Raw genomic sequence first — 16859 nt, 5'->3', positions numbered from 1 at the left:
TCTTTATAGGATTAGCTTCCCACCCATTTGAATTCAGTGGTGCTTGCTTAATTTGCAAAGTGTAAAGATCTTACCATTTCTCTCCATCTATAAGGTAAGTACTCCCTACTTTTTCCACCTTTCTGAGGGTGTCAGGATTTTATAACGTTGCCCTATAGCTTCCCTAACTAGAGAAGACTGGGAAATCTGCTGTAATTCTAGGAGGAAGATCCCTAGGCAAAAGGGTCTGTATTGTGAGCATTTTACTTCATGTCTCTTCTAGATCTCCCACTGGCTCCCTCCCTCTCGTCATGCATCTTGCTAATGGACAGACCATGCCTGTGCTGCCAGGGCCTCCGGTACAGATGCCTTCTGTCATATCGGTGAGCTCTATAGTTGGGCCAGCCAACCCTACCCACACACTAATCCCTCCCTTCCACCTGAATGCTCATAAACACACGTGAGCCCCAGGGAAACGTGGGCTCTGGTCTGTATTAGTTGAGCATGGCAGCCTGCCCAAACTCTTCACTAACCTCTGCCAATCCAGCACTGTGGAACACTAGACAAAGCCTCATCTGGACAATTGGCTCCTGGTCTAGGAATTGGTCTTGCCAGCCCGCTGATTGGTTGATTTTACTTGGCACTTGGTGCCTCCCAAATTGCCCACCACTTTCCTCAAGATACAGCCCCAGTTTTTCCTATAGAAATTGTCATAGCACTGAAGGATTAGACTTCCTACCCTGTGGTGCTCTATGGGAGAAGGTATTTCCCAGGCTGTCCCTGTATGCCCTGTGGGCAGGTTGCACAGAACAGGCCCTGACGTGCCAATCTCAGAAGCACTTGATTTTGGGAAGCTGTTGCCCTACCACTAGTATTATGTTCCCTTCTGGTTTTTCTTCCTCCTCTTAATCCAGCTGGCCAGACCTGTGTCTATGGTGCCCAACATTCCTGGTATCCCTGGCCCACCAGTTAACAGCAGTGGTTCCATTTCTCCCTCTGGCCACCCTATGCCATCAGAAGCCAAAATGGTGAGTACATCCCAGCTTGGGGCAGTGTTGGCCCTTTCGAAAGAAGTGTTATCAGTGTAGGATTTTCAAGTGAGCCAAGCAAAGAAACCTTATGGGGCTTGCAGAGCTAAAGATACCCTGTTGTGGGGTCTGGAGAAGAAAAGACCCTGATTCATGACTCCTATCTCCTCTCTTCCACCTTTACAGCCTGGTACATACACCATGGCAGTGAAAAGAGGCAGCACAGATTGTTTGGCGTGGAATGCTTGCTGTTTCAGTTCCAGGGTGACAGATGGAGGGTGGGTGAGTGGGCAGGAGAGCTGGCCAAGAGGTGAATAGCTGCGTAACCAGCACCTGGCCGGGTTCCAGGAGAGAGCTTTCATCTGGACTCTATTACTTCAACAACCCCCACCCTCCAACTGTGCCCAGGATGATAGCCAAGGAACAGAGTAGGCATTTTAGGGATCCAGGTGCACATTCTCCCTGTCATTTTCTTTTAATTCCTCTGTTAAGGGTAAATTGGCACGGAAATTTTAGCTATTTGTAAGGTCAGTATTAAAATTTAAGCCCACTCTCTTACCCGTGATAGAATCTTACCTTTGACGAACTATTTTTTATTACTGTCCCTCACAGAGACTAAAAGCCACCCTAACCCACCAAGTGTCCTCAATCAATGGTGGATGTGGAATGGTGGTAGGTACTGCCAGCACCATGGTGACGGCCCGTCCTGAGCAAAGCCAGATCCTCATCCAACACCCTGATGCCCCGTCCCCTGCCCAGCCACAGGTCAGTGGGTATTTGGATGGGGGAGCCCTCTGCACCACCATTACTCTTTATGTCATATCTGTTTGAATTTCAAGGAGCGGAAAAATTACAGAGGAGTGAGTTTTAGTTTTCTGGGCATCTTCCTGTACTTTGGTTCTTGTTAAGTTGGACAGCAAAGTGCGTTACCTCCTCTTGGGTTATACTTCTGTCAGGCACACTGGATAACACAACACTGTCACAGAGGAGGTCTCAGTTTTTGGTTTTTGTTTTTGTTTTTTTTTCTATAAACATGTGAATGGTGTATCTGCAGTGCCCTCTAAAATGTGACAGAACCTCACTCAAACCACTTTGTGCACCAAAGGAGGCTCCCCTAGTCTCTTTCCCATTTATTAAGGCCTACAAAAACCAAACAAACCAAAAAACCAAACAAACAAACCCCACAACAACCAAAAACAAAACAAAAAAACTTACCTGATTAGGTTTTATAGCAAAAATTGAGTAATAACAATTTATGAGTAAAATGTGATGTCAGAGGTGTCTGGCTGGCTCAGTTGGTAGAGTGTGCGACTCTTGATTCTCAAGCTTGTGAACTTGAGCCCCAAGTTGGGCATAGAGCATACTTTAAAAAATAATAAAAACATAAAATGTGATGTCACAGTACAAAGATGGCTCAGTAAACGAACAGTAAAACACCTTTTCCTTATCAATGTAATCCCTTTTTATCACAGAGAAATTAAAGTCTTAATAAGGCTAGAACAGTCCCATTTATATGCCCAGTTCTTTTCTCAAGGAAGCCTCAGTTTTAGTAAGTTTCTTCGAAAACTAAACAGGCCTTAGTTTTCATATTGTCTGTGCTGGACAGGTGACAACAACCTGAGATCGGTTTCTAGAATTACATCTTTGCCCAGCCCCTTTCTCCGATGTCCCCACCTGCTTCGTCAGTTACCACCACATGTCCTAACATTTAACGGCCATATGCCGCCTTAAAGCTTGGCCAACAACAAAAGCCTTCACTTGAGTTTTCTTGTTGGAAGCTAAGCTTGCCCACCATCCCATAACCCCTTCCGATGCCAGTCTTTGGAGATGGTAAAGCAGCAGCCACCTTGCCCGAGTTGTGCTGCTTTCCCTCTTAAGAAAATGCCATAGGGACACCTGGATGGCTCAGTCGGTTAAGCGTCTGACTTTGGCTTAGGTCATAATCTCACGGTCCATGGGTTTGAGCCCCATGTCAGGCTCTGTGCGGACAGCTCAGAGCCTGGAGTCTGCTTCAGATTCTGTCTCCCTCTCTCTCTCTGTGCCTCCCCAACTCGCGTTCTCTCGCTCTCAAAAATAAACATTAAAACAAATTTTATTTAAAAAAAAAATGTGATGAACTTCTTTTTAGTCACCACTGATTCCTTTCCTTCTCCTTCTTCCCTTCTTTCTCCTGGCACTCTTTCCCCTTCATTCCCTGCATGAGCTGCTGAGTTACTGTGAGAGAATAGGAGTCTGTCATTTCCTTTTCCCCATCCTCCTAGAGTGTCGGTCTTCACGTGTGCTCCACTGAGCTCAGGACAAAGAAGAAATTGAAAATCTCAAGAGAATTAGTGTAAACTTATCTTAGTACAGTGAGAAGTGATGACCCAAGGCCTGTACCTCATTAAATTGAGTTGTAAATTTCTCCTCCATTTTTTTCTTTTGGGAGATATAATATTAGTGTGAGTAAATAAAATTATCTCTTGATTATCTATATTAATGGGGAACATGATTTAGTAAGGCCTGAAGTGGAGTATAACATTTTTGGGTGTTTTGGTTTTTTTTGTTTTTTTTTTATAAGCTCATGCTTATTCTCATGCAACTGATGTGAGTTCTGGCATTTGGGAACTACTAATATAGATATTCTCTAATAGCAACAGATCCAGGAAGAATTTATTTTTGGCATTGTTTTACATTATATAGTTTCTTTTATGCAGATGGCTGACCTTTCTACATTTTAATTTTGGCTGCTATTATAAAGTTGGTCTATCTTCTCTGAACACATATCAGCTAATAGAAAAGGAAGATGATCCAAAAGTACTTTAGTGACAGAGGACATCAGCGTAAAGTTTAAAGACAAGAGGCAGTCCTATATGACCAATCTGTAAAGGGATTAAAGAACAGTTTTTTGTTTAAAAGCAAACAGAACAAACAAGGTGGGGAGGGTGATTGCTGAGGATGATTAATAACTGATTATAAGTAAGAATACACTAATCCATTTCTCTGCATGATAACCAGTATCTCGCTGGTAGTAAAATCTTTTCTCCTTTTCTGAAAGGTATCGCATTCAGTCGTTTGTATATATTGCTTGTCCAAATCAGTGATTCTCAAACATTTTTATTGTACGGTCTCCCTAAAAGTTCCCCTGACACCCAGTCCCCATTATGATTTCCCTGCCTATAAGATTCCCTATTGTTAAGAAACAAAAAATGATGCTTGTTTCATCTTGGCTGTCTCAGAAATAATTAGTTTCCACCTGAGCTGTGGTTTGTCTAGGTATGGGGCTGAGAAGACTGGAAGGAAATGGGAGGCAGAGTGCGGAACTGCTGCAGAAGAGAAGCTCAGGGGCATGGCAGTGAGACTCAACGCTGATTGCAGAGACTAGTGCATCCCTTTACCAGATCTTTACCAGAGCTTACTAACTTCCTGACATCAGGTCTACTTTGAAAAGAGTTGACGTTCCCTTCAAGTAACTCCTCTTCTTTCCTGGGCACCAGGTCTCACCAGCCCAGCCCACTCCTAGCACCGGAGGGCGTCGGCGACGCACCGTGGATGAAGATCCTGATGAGCGGCGGCAGCGTTTTCTGGAACGCAACCGGGCTGCAGCCTCCCGCTGCCGTCAAAAACGGAAGCTCTGGGTGTCCTCCCTAGAGAAGAAGGCAGAGGAACTCACTTCTCAGAACATTCAGCTGAGTGTGAGTGGGTCCTGAATGATTATTGGGATTGATGAATCTGGGAAAGTGGGATTGAATCAGAAAAAAGTGAAACAGTATTGTAAAAGATGATGATTCTTCAGATTAGGACAGATCCAGAAAATGTGCCAGGAAGTGCAGAAAGAAGCTCTTAACCGTCAAAATTAAAATACCTTCCCCAGGGACTAGAAAAGACATTTAACCATCTACTCCCAGACCTGCTGCTGGAGTCTGAATCAACCATAGACCCATTTGGATAAAGAGAATTGGATTAATTGCCCCAGGGTACTCTTTTAGGTCATCAGTAGAAACTGACTGGGGTTGTGGAACACCCAAAGGGAAATGTATTTGCCCCAGATAATGCAGCTTAATAAAAGAAAGAAAAAGCCACACAAGCACAAATAGAAAAATTATAATCCAGATATTTTCTTGAATATTACTATTCCTTCTTTTGATTACTTACTAATTAAAAGATTTCAATACAAAGGTAGTGTACGAATGTATTTATATATATATATATAACATGTATACACACATGCACGCACAAAGATACAGAACAAAACCAAAGTTCCTCTTCAGTATTATTTTTTCCTGTGGATAAGTTTGGTGTGCCCATACCAGACATTTATGTATTTCTAAGTATTTTTTCATTTATATTTTTTGTGGGGTGGTCAGGGAGGTACTGTGTGTTTGTCTTAACTTAAATGGGATAATGGTATCTCCTGGAGAACTGGCCATGTCTACAGAGGATCTACTTCATTTTTTTAAATAGCCGTATAGTAGTGTATTCTATAGTGTGGTTATATTATAAAGTATGGATATTTATAGTATGTCTAATTTTTTTTGCCAGAACAGCAATGCTGGAGTAAACATTGCATGCTCTTGAGTAGGTAGTTCTGTTAAATAGATTCCTGGAAGTAGGCTTTCTTAGTCAAAGGACATATGCATTATTAATTTTGGTTTGATTATATCTATTCTAAATAGGAGTAATGTTTCTATTATAAATCCCTACTTTTCACTGTAAGCAGCTCCTGCCGTCGAATTCATGACTGTACTGGCCCTGAGCTGTCTGAAGCCTTGCTGGATCAGGAGTCTCCCAGACTCAGGGGAGAAAATCCAGGCAGCATTCTGTCCTTACTGTGGGGACAGCTGCTGGGGGCTCAAGGGTAGAGGATGAATTTTCTTGATACCTTTATCTTCCCTCCCTCTTTAGAATGAAGTCACGTTACTACGCAATGAGGTGGCTCAGTTGAAACAGCTACTGTTAGCTCATAAAGACTGCCCAGTCACTGCACTACAGAAAAAGACCCAAGGCTATTTAGGTGAGTGACTCACAACCAAAGCAAGGTTGGTCAGTCAGTAAACTGCATGTGCTGCGTATCTGAACTGTTTATAATTTTGTAAACCCATTCTGAATGTTCTGGGGGATCCAGACTAATAAGTGAACAAACAGCCTTTCTGGAACAACCAGTCCTACAAAATAACTTTTTTCTGAACCATATAGAGTTATCATAGTTGGAGATAAAGGGTAGCACTATTGATTGGGTGCCTCCTTTGTGTTAGGCACTCTACCATCTGCCCAGTTCTCTCATGAAGTGGATCTTGCCCCCATTTATACATTAGAAGACCGAACTCAGAATAGTCATGTACCTGAGGTTACACAGTTGGGGAAGTGGCAGAGGCAAGATTCACATCTAGCTCTTTCTTATGTCAAAGACACTATCTGGGCCTCAAGAGAATATAAACAGCAGATGATGCATTGGCATTTGTTAAGCATTGTGATATGGGGGTATATTTTATCTTCCTAATGATGGGCTGAGGGTGGTTTGAGTTTGTAACCTATGTGCACGCATAAAACAGTGCTAGAAAGAGACGGGCATAGCGTCATGCTCAGGACAAGCGCAGTCCTGAGATTAAAATTACTGTGAATACTTTGCTCATGGACAGTGAAAGCAAATAAATCTCCTTTGCAAATTTAACAAATTCATAGAAATTTTGGCTGTCACCTTTTGATATGTTGAATTATTTTTCCACTAACCGTCTTTATTATTTCAGAGATGTGTTCCCATAGAAAAAGAGTAACCACATCACTCATTTTAAGCGTCTCTATTTAAATTTTAATTTTAATATGTACTTCAGGATACACTCATTCATTAAGCAGATACTGATTGAGCCTCTTCTGTGCCAGGCACTGTTTTATATGCTGAGGATATAATAGGAAACCAAATATTAGATTAAAATCCCTACCCTTGAGGGGCTTATATTTTAGTAGGCGAGACAGACAACAAGAGAGATAAATAGGTACAATATATGGTATGTTAGGTAAGAGTAAATGCTTGGAAGAAAAAATGAAACAGGAAGAGGAATATGAAATGTTGGCAGCAGGGTTGCAATTTTAGATGAGGTGGCTTTTGAATAAAGACACTTAAGGAAGTGAGAGAGGGGTGCCTGGGTGGCTCAGTCGGTTGAGCGTCCGACTTCGGCTGAGGTCATGATCTCGCAGTTGACGAGTTTGAGCCCCGCATCGGACTCTGTGCTGACAGCTCAGAGGCTGGAGCCTGCTTTAGATTCTGTCTTCCTGTCTCTCTGCCTCTCCCCCACTCACACTCTCTCTCTCTCTCTCAAAAATAAATAAACAACAACAAAAAAAATAAATAAATAAATAAATAAATAAACATTTTAAAAATTTATATTAAAAAAAAGGAAGTGAGGGAGCTGGCTATGCATTTGTATAAGGGCAAAAAGTACTGCCAATAGGAGGGATCGCAGTTGCAAAGACCCAAAGTAGGAGCATCAGGAAGGCCAGTGTAGCTAGATTGGAGAGAGTGGGGGGTGGAGAGTAGTTGGAGATGAAGTAGGGGAGCTAATGGGAACAGTTCTGCATAGAGCCTCCTTGGTCGTAGTGAGGACCTCAGCCTTTACTCTCTGTTGGGGACCATCCGAGGGTTTTTAGAAGAGGCGTGACATGACTGATCCGATCTGTTTGAACAGGATCACTCTGTTGGAGTGTGCAGGAGCGCACGGGCAGGAGCGGGCAGTCCATTTAGGAGGCTGTTGCAGTCCTATGAGCAAGAGATGACCGAGCCTTGGACCAGGACGGTGGTAGCGAAAGTGGGGAGAAGAGGGTGAACTCAGGGTGTGTTCTGGAGTTAGAGCGACAGAGTTTGATAATGGGCCAGATGGAGTGGTGTATTTGTGAAAAGAATCAAAAATTGCACCAAAAGTTTTGGCCTGGGCAGCTGCCAGAATGGAGCTGCCATGAATTGGAAGTAGAGGGAAGTATAGAAAGAAATGGATTAGGAGTGTATCTGGAGCTCCGATTTGGACAAGCTGAGCTTAAGAAGCTGACTAGGCTTGCGGATGGAGGTGTCAAGTGGAAGCTGGTTATGTGGTCCTGCAGTTCAGAGGAAAGGCTGAAGATATAACTTGGGGAGTCAGCAGCATGTAGTTAGCTTTTAAAGCCACAAAACCAGATGAAATGTTCCTGTTACCAAAAGAGCACAGACAGAGAGAGAAAAGTAGTTGCAGGACCGAGCCCTGGGGTACTTCCAACATTTAGAGGTCAGAGAAAGGAGAAGAAACCCACAGATGAAGCAGAATGAGCCACCAAGAAGGCGGGAGGAAAATGAGCTGAGTAGTGGGTGTGGTGTTCTGGAAACCATAGTAAGAAAATGGTTCAACAAGTTCATTGATCAACTATTTCAGATCCTCTTTGATGGGGTAAGGAAGGCAAGGACTGAGTATTCATCAGTATGAAAAATATATATACAGTAAGTTTTCTACTCAATCCTTGCAAGAACTTTTAAGAGGTAGTTGAGCCATTAAACTACTTATTTCCAAAGCTGTATTTAGTTCCTGCTGTGTGGTGTAGACACCGTGGTAGGTATTTAACAAAGGATAAATGACACACTGTCTCCGCCTCTGAGAAACTCAGAGTTATGAGGAGATAAACATGTCAACATGTGAATAAGGTAAGTGCAGCTAACCGAGTCACACGGCCCCTAGAGTGGGAGCTTCCTGAGGACAGGCCTCCTGGTTTATTCATTATATACCCCAGTGCTGGCACACAGGATGCTTGGTAAAAATGATGAATCGATGGAATAGATGAATGTGCGCTCTGAAAGCCCAAGCGATGAAATAGTTAACTTCATGAGTGCAACAAAGAGGGCTCCACAGAGGGGATTATATTTGAATCCTGAAAGAAGACTCAGACAATGAAAAATACAACCAACTCTTACTAGTTTGCCCATATTTATTGCATACATCTCTGTTTAAGCAGCCGTAGAGGTTATGTGACGTTTAGTAAAACTCGACTGAAGAACAACATGGAGTCACCTCTGTGTGCAGCTCAGCTCTGTGTTTATCGTCACTTTAGGTGACGTGGCATAGCTCATAATACGTGTTTGAAGTCATTAATGCCTAGCTAATTGATAGTCAGGAGGGTCCAACAGGCCTCTTTGTAGTTTGTTGTATTAACTGAACCTTGGCCCAGGACTGGTCATAACGTCATCTGAGTGCAGCTTGATATTTATCAGGCTCACCTGTGGTGCAACTGGTTACTAAAGGAACATAAAAAATAATGGAACAATTAAATTCTTGTGGGAATTAATCAGGATAGCTAAAACAAGCGATCTATTTTAAAGCACCTTTAAAGACATGGATAAAGGAAGAGTGTTCCAATAGGGGTAACCTAGAAGCCAGATGGTGTAATTAACATGTTGAGGTGTCTGCTTTACTAGGATAGGTAGATTAATGTGGGCCTAGTTCTTGCTGCCCATCTCACAACTTCCCATTTCCTAGCCCCTCCATGGCTTAGAAGCCAAGATTCTGGGAAGCTTCCTCCCGAAATGATGGGCTTCCTTTTCTTTTGGGCTCCTTTAGAACTGTGGCACAAGGTAGTCCTGCTTGTTTGTCCATGTTGTTTTCTAACCACTTGCTCTCTGCTCTTTGCCTTCCTCCCTGGCAGAAAGCCCCAAGGAAAGCTCAGAGCCCACGGGTTCTCCAGCCCCTGTGATTCAACACAGCTCAGCAACAGCCCCCAGCAATGGCCTCAGTGTTCGCTCTGCAGCTGAAGCTGTGGCCACCTCGGTTCTCACTCAGATGGCCAGCCAAAGGACAGAACTGAGCATGCCGATACAGTCGCATGTGATCATGACCCCACAGTCCCAGTCTGCGGGCAGATGATGCCTCCCCTGGTGGAGAGGTCCCTAGCCAGAGCTCGCCCACCCGAGAGCCAAGAGAGATGTCATCTTATCCCCTCCATCTGCCTTGGACGTGGCGGTATGAGGGAAAGATTGTGTGTTGTGAGTAACGGACAGATGTGGGGCTTTTTTCTTCAGCCACATGGTCGTGTACATTGACACCTGTACTAGGAGCCTCCCAGCCCCAGAGCCACATAGATCATCCCCTAAGGGGGCAGTTTCTGATGTACCTACAGCCAAAGGCCTTTCCAGATGGTCCGAACAATCACCCCAGCCTGTGCATGTGTACCTGTCTCTTAACACTAACCCTTGGCACTTCTAGGTTTTGGGTTTCTCAGTTGCCTCTCTTCCCATGAAGCCATGGCTTCCTGTTCCTTAGCAGCATGCCACCTCCTGCTAGGTAGAGGGAGGCTAGTGTTGATGGCAGGTCACCCGCTGGCCCGCCTCAGCTACCCCATAGGCTCAGGACTTTGTCTCCCGTTAGCTGCTTATTTTATCCCCTTTTCCCCTTCCTGAAGTCTAGTTAAAACATTCACTTATGGCGAATGTAAAGTTACCTTTGATACATGAATTAGCAGTATTTTCCAGCTCTTCCATAAACTTTAGTCCTTCTCCCTACCTGCCACCAAAAAAAAACAAAAACAAAAACAAAAAAACACTCAAAAACAAAAACAAAGCAAAAAGAAACAAACCCCAAGAATTCTAATCCTTTTTCAACTATTTCTAGAGCTATTTGGGTACCTCATTTTTTTGTGTCTTGAGTTTTCCCGGTCTCCAGGTGGGGCCTTTTCCACCTCCCACTAAGCCTTGGCAAGATCATCTTGTGTGGCCTTATTAGCTCTTGCTTGTTAGTGAAAAGGGAAAGTGCCCCGAGTGTGACTAGCTGATTCCCTGCCTCCCCAGTCCACCCTCCTGCAGTTATCATTAGGGCAGGCAGGAACAGTATAGTTTAAAGCTCATTCTATCAGGTTACTAAATTGAGTCTTTATGTTTTACAAGAGTTTACTGGCCAAAGCACACATATTCCATTTGGTCGTCTGTCCGCTCCTGTATCTCCCTCTTTGTCCCCGTCTGTGTCCTGCCTCTGTCTCACTTCTTCCGATGCAGCCTCCTGGAACTAGATGCCCCCTAGATGCAATGCATCCCCAAAGGCCCAGCCCCAGGACTCTGAGACATCAGAGCCAGGGTCCTGAGTGGGTTTTCTCGAGGGTCAGGTAACATGGGGAGAAGCAAGAGAGAGAAGGTGCAGTACTGATCTCAGCAGAACAGCCCTGCTTGGGGAAGGTCTGGCCTGCCCGGGGAAATTGGTGACTATTGCTCTCAGCCATTCTTACTTTGAGGCGTTAGGTTGCAGGGGGAGAAATTCATCCCTCTTGTCCCTCTTTCTTCCCCATTAAGACTTCTGATCTTCCTTTGGCTCTGAACTATGCAATTTCTACCGGGCCACAGGAAGTGATCCAAAGCCAGAGGCCTGTGGATAGATAGGTCAGCTTTAATAGCCTGTCAGTATGAATCCCTTCCAATTGTCCCAGAGCCACCTTCTGCCATCTGCCCAAGCCAAGAATGCCCTTTTCTCCCTCTCTCCTACCTCCATCTTAAACATACGTGCAAAATAACTGCCAGCTTCCTTCCTTAATTTGTTTCCCAGAATTGGCTGTCATGGGGGAATGAGGAAATCTAAGCTACGAGATTCCCGTCTTCCCAGAGTGCTGTACTGGTGAGCCAGTCAGGTGACTTGTTCTGCTGCGTTTGTTTTTCCTTTCCCCTCCTGCTTTTCAGAACCAGTGCTGAACACGACACACCTGGTAAAGAGAAGGAAGAGAAAACACAGTTTTCTCATCCTCTACCACCCGGGACCCAACAGGAACAGCCCCCGAGGTGACTCAGACTAGCAAATGGCCTGGCAGATGGTCGGGATACAAGTCCCCACCTCCAGGGACTGCACTTGCCTTCCACAGTTCACAGCCGTAACTTGTACTCAGGACTTTTCCTTTTGATGGCTGCTCCCTGGGACTTTCTTCTGCTTTAGTTGTGTTTCATTTTTTATCATCTTGATTTCCCACCAGCAGCCTTGCCCTAAAGCTTGACTGAGTTTATGGCTCCTAAGGAGCCTTCACAAGACCCTGGACTATTTTTCTTCCCCCCCCTTCATTCTAGTGTTTTTCAAGTTAAGAATCCGTTTGTCACTGCATATGTGCCCTGCCTCACTGTTTGGCTGTGGAGGAAGTTTGAGTCGTACCCGTCTGTCCCCATGTAGGACAGCTAGTTTATTTAGAGGGTCTCTTAGTCCCCATGTCTCCTTCCCTCCAGCCCTTACCTCATTATCATCGGTGGGAAGTTCTTATTGGGGCCTAAATGAGGGGATTGCCAGAACCTTACTGGTGAAGCAGTAGGAAGGGACAGGACAGAACCCTCCAGATAGCTCTTTAGCTGGTCTTTGGCCTCACTGAGAAAGCAGGGCAGTTGGTTATCCTGAGACTCTCTCATAGTTAAGGGGAATGTCACTGATATTTGTTATTGCTGCCAGCCGTGTGGCCACTCTCCCTTGGCCTTTGCTTTCCAGACTCATCTGGACCAGAACCAAGCGTCATGGAGGGCGTCACTTCTCCCTTCTTAATGACCGTGGCCTTTCTAGGGGCCCAAGGGAGGATACTTTGTGAGAGGAGCTGAGAGTGTGGATGCCTTGGGACTCTAAGCAAACACAAGATTCAGGCCTCCCACCTCATTCCGGAGACACAGCTGATAGATAACCAAGGCCATAGAGAAAGGTACCAGACCAGGTCTTCAGGTCTTCAGACTTTTGCCCTATTCCTTTAAAAGAAGGCTTGCTCAGAGTTGCAAAGCCTGAGAAAACTTCCCTCACTGCTAGAGAGGGAAAAAGTAGGCCCTCCTTTACTTGCTCTTCCCCTGTTGGTTGTACACCCCAAATCTGGCTTCCTTCAGCCTCCACTCCTCTCCATGGTCCTAAGCACTAGACCCTCTACTCTTGGTAGTGGTAAATAGGAGACGACCTAACCTCACTCACCTTGCTGCCTTCCCTACGCCTGTTCTGCCATTCTTAACTCTTTTCCTGATTCGCTGCCCTCCAGCACTACCCATCCTGGTTGACGGGGTACTTAACCATAACCATGCCCTGTCTACAGCCTGAACCACCAAGCAGACACCAAAATACTCCTCCTCTGGTTTCTAAGGCTCCCCTGCTCCACACTGAGAGGCTCCTTTAAAGGTGCTAGCCCTGCGACAGCCCCCTTCCCCTGAGAGTCCCCCCTTTCTCTCATGACTTCCTTGCCATCCCCAAATCATTATTTTTCATTAATATTGTACATTGTATACACAGGAAGGAAATGTATTCTTTTTTTTTTTTTTAATTTCATAACCAGTCCGTTTAGAATCCAGTCCTCCTAGTTATATCACATATGCCTTTGTTGATAATGCTCTTTCCGCTTTCTTTAGACTTTTGTTTGACAGGGGTGGAGGGGGGAATGGGACAGGTGAGGACCCCAAGGCAGATTAGAGGATTCCCCCATCCTGCTTCAGCCCCCCACAACTTTAATCATCCCCCTCACTGTATAAACCTGATTTCTCTCTGTGTTCGCATACATGCATGTACACACAGACATAAATCCCCACCCACTCACCTCAGAGTGGTGACCCAGCAGGAATGAGCGTTAAGTGGCTACTGGCCACTATTCCCACCCCATTACCAGTTCATCTGTCTCTCCTTGGGGTAAAGTCCTACCCCCAGAATGAGAAAAGGCTGGGGAGAATAAGGCAGGCTAAGGCAGCTGTGTCCTTTGTAGATGCAGGTTTGTATTGTAGCTGCTAGGGTTTATTTTATTTTTTTAATGGGGGGCTGGTAGCACAGAGCTATCGTCAACATTAGCTACTGGTGGGTGATGTTTTAGCTGTAAGAAATGGCTATGAGCACTAGTTTCATTGACCTTCCCTTAGGGCGGTGGTTCTCAGGATGTGGTCCAGGCTCAGTAGCAGCAGCAGCACCAGTATCTGGGAGCTTGTTAGAAATGCACATTTGGGCCCCACCACAGACCTATTGAATGGGAAACTGAACTGGGCTGGGCTCTAACAAGCACTCCACGTGATTCTAACGCACACTAAAGTGTGAGAACCATTGCCTTAGGGGCAAGCTGGAAAATCCTTGTAGGGTGTCAGGGATATTTTAAGTACCATCCTCTGCCTTAGCACTAACACATTTTTCCACTTCCTCCAGTACCTCCCTCCACCCCCATTAAAACAACAACCACGTCATTCATCTCAAAATCTAGGTTTGAGTTCCTTCTACTTCTTCCTAAAACCTGTCCTGCCTTGGTCTGGACAGGAATTGTCGCATATTCCCTTGCAAACTGGTCACTCCACAGTCTTTGTTATGGGAAGGATGGGCTGGAGCTCTAGCTGTCCTGTAACACACACACACACACCCCTTTCCAGCAGGGAGATGAGCCTCCAGCCCCAACAGTGGAGGCTGCAGCCTCCTGACATAGTGTCTGTTGAAAGAAAGTGGTGTGTATCTATGGTTATATCTCTGTTCATCTGTGTACCTTTGACATGTAGCAGCCCCTCTCCGTCCCGTCAAGGAGCTCGACTCTGGGTCTGGGTCTCCCCAGTCCCCAGTGGCAGACTTTGACAGGTGGGAGGATGCAGTGCTACGGGCTGTTCTGTTACAAAACCGTCTTCTCCCTTTCCTTGCCACCCGACTCAGCATGATCCCTGTGAGCAGGCTCTCACGATCTCCCAGGACGGGGCTGAGACAGAGGCTTCACTCTGTTCTCCCTAACCGTGCCTTCTTCCATCCCCCGCCCCTTACCACCCAGCAGTTCTCCCCCCAGCCATGCCTTCTCCTGCTCCCCCTTGCCCTGACATATATTGTGCCTTATTTATGCTGCAAATATAACATTAAACTATCAAAGAGAACCACTGTTATGTCTAATGCTTCGGTACTCTGATCTACAAGTCTCATTGGCCACTATTCTCTGGGAACTCCTTGGGCTTTCATGTCTGTGCTTTTCCTCACTCTCCCGTTTTTTAGGACAGAAGGAGCAGGGATTCTTATCCCTCCTTTTGATGCAGGGAAGACACAGCCTAGAGAAGGTAGGTGGTTTATATCAATTACATAAAGACAAAAGAAGGCGTAGAGACAGGGGCTCACATCTGTGCACTGCCACGGGCACAAGGGCCTCCACATTATGGGAGCCTTCGCTGTAGAACTTGTGTGCTTTATGTGGATGGGGAATGGTCGGGTGTCTGAAGGCAAGTGGCCTCTTATCTTTCAGTGTTTTTCCCCACCTTCCTCCCAACAATAAAAAACAAAAGCCTTACTCTCAGAAAGTTTCCAGCATGACTAGGGGAGTGCACACACAAACACACACACAGGAGTTAAAGATGTGGGGAAGAGGTCGATCTGGAAGTGAGGGGTGGAGCTTATTTAAAAGCAGGTAAGAGTTCACAAGAAAAACAGATAATGGCCAGGAACTGGCAAGGGGCAGGGCAGTCACTAGTAATTGCTCATGTTTATGTATCCTTAGATAATTAGCACAAATGAGGAAGAGGGAGCCAGGCTACAGAACTTGACCAGGAGATAGCAGGTGCCTCTGAGGGCTTCCAGGTAGAAGAGAAGTGACTTAGAAGCTGTTTGTGGTTGGTGTTTGGTATAACTGATGCAAGTAGGAAGCCTGAGTCTCTGCAGGAGAGTGGGAAAGGCAGTGGTGGTCTTCACTGTGTTGTGCTCGGGAGCGCATGGGTTTCCAGAGAAGGTGAGAAAATAAGTTGCTGAAATCCAAATACCAAAGCTGCCAAGATCGTGAGGCTTTGGAAGACCTGGGACTGAAGGGAGGGCACTTTCCCAAGTTGGGAGAATTAACCCATCCCAGCTGCAGGCGTATCTTGTTCTGTTGCACTTTGCAGAGGGTGGGGATTTTTTGTTTTGTTTTTTACAAATTGAAGGTACAGGATCCCAGTGGAGGAAGTACGTGCAGATGTGGGGGAGATAGTAGCAGAGAACTAGACTTAGAAGTGGAGCCTGAAGATGGGACTGCTTTGGTGTAACCCCTTGATCCAAGCTGAACAGAGGAGCTGCTGCTTACAGAGGAGCACAGAAAGTGGTTTCTTGAGACAGATTCTCCTGGTGAAGGCGCTGTCAAGACTAGGAATGACAAAGCATTTAGAATATTACAGGGCGGATCTCTGTAGCACGGCCGGTTAGCTCGTCCGGCTGTTAACCCAAAGGTTGACGGTTTGAGCCTACCCAAGGATGTGATATTTGTGGTAGGATGTTACAGGGGTGTCTGGCTGGAGTACCGGTTGGTGAAGCAGGTGACTCTTGATCTCGGGATTATGAGTTCGAGCCCCATGTTGGGTGTAAAGATTACTTAAAATTAAAATATTCAAAAAAAAAAAGATTATGAGAATATTACGGAAACATAGTTGATAAAGCAGTGGTTGAATTTGAGAGGTTTGACTCTAATTTTTAAAATTCTGTGGGTAAAGTGCTATCAAAGAGCATCACACACTACTGAGAAATCATTCATGGAAGGAAGAGCTAATCGATGCGGCAAACTTCATTGTCTTATTTTAAGAAATTGCCATGCCACAGCCACCCCCACCCTTTAGCAGTCACCAACCTGATCAGTCAGCAGTGATCACCATCAAGGCCAGGTCCTCTACCAGCAAAAAGATTACAGCTTGCAGGGGGCCTAGCTGGCTCAGTAGGTGCAGCATTGGCTCTTGATCTCAGGGTCCCTGAGTCTCAGGACTCAGGGTCCTGAGTTCAAGCCCCACGTTGCGTGTAGAGCTTACTTAAGGAAAAAAAAAAATTACCATTCGCTAAAAAGCTCAGATGATTGTTAGCATTTTTTAGCAATATCTTAACTTTGTTTTAAGTTTTACTTATTTATTTTAAGAGAGAATCCCAAGTAGGCTCCACGCTGTCAGCACAGAGCCGGAGACAGAGCTAGATCTCATGAACT

General features: G+C 45.3%; 1 protein-coding gene across 3 annotated transcripts in view; it reads left to right on the top strand.

The window, feature by feature from the left end:
* Positions 1 to 16246, top strand: part of ATF7 (activating transcription factor 7) — an 87241-nt gene extending 70995 nt beyond the window's left edge. For 2 of the 3 annotated variants that reach the window (XM_047067404.1, XM_047067406.1), the window contains 6 exons: positions 263 to 362; positions 894 to 1007; positions 1620 to 1772; positions 4484 to 4681; positions 5892 to 6000; positions 9645 to 14812. In XM_047067404.1, coding sequence (XP_046923360.1) covers positions 263 to 362; positions 894 to 1007; positions 1620 to 1772; positions 4484 to 4681; positions 5892 to 6000; positions 9645 to 9862 — 892 coding nt within the window. In that variant the 3' untranslated portion in view covers positions 9863 to 14812. Of the gene's footprint in view, positions 1 to 262; positions 363 to 893; positions 1008 to 1619; positions 1773 to 4483; positions 4682 to 5891; positions 6001 to 9644; positions 14813 to 14923 lie in introns of those variants that run through there. The other variant, XM_047067405.1, reaches the window with a different exon arrangement.
* The last annotated feature ends 613 nt before the right edge of the window (positions 16247 to 16859 follow it).

Source organism: Lynx rufus, unplaced genomic scaffold (assembly GCF_022079265.1).
Source record: "Lynx rufus isolate CCGP_SWC_20201006 ecotype Redwood Valley unplaced genomic scaffold, mLynRuf1.p SCAF_7, whole genome shotgun sequence".
Lineage (NCBI taxonomy): Eukaryota > Metazoa > Chordata > Mammalia > Carnivora > Felidae > Lynx > Lynx rufus.
Note: the sequence above shows the minus strand (reverse complement) of the source record. Positions and strands in the feature narration are given on the sequence as shown.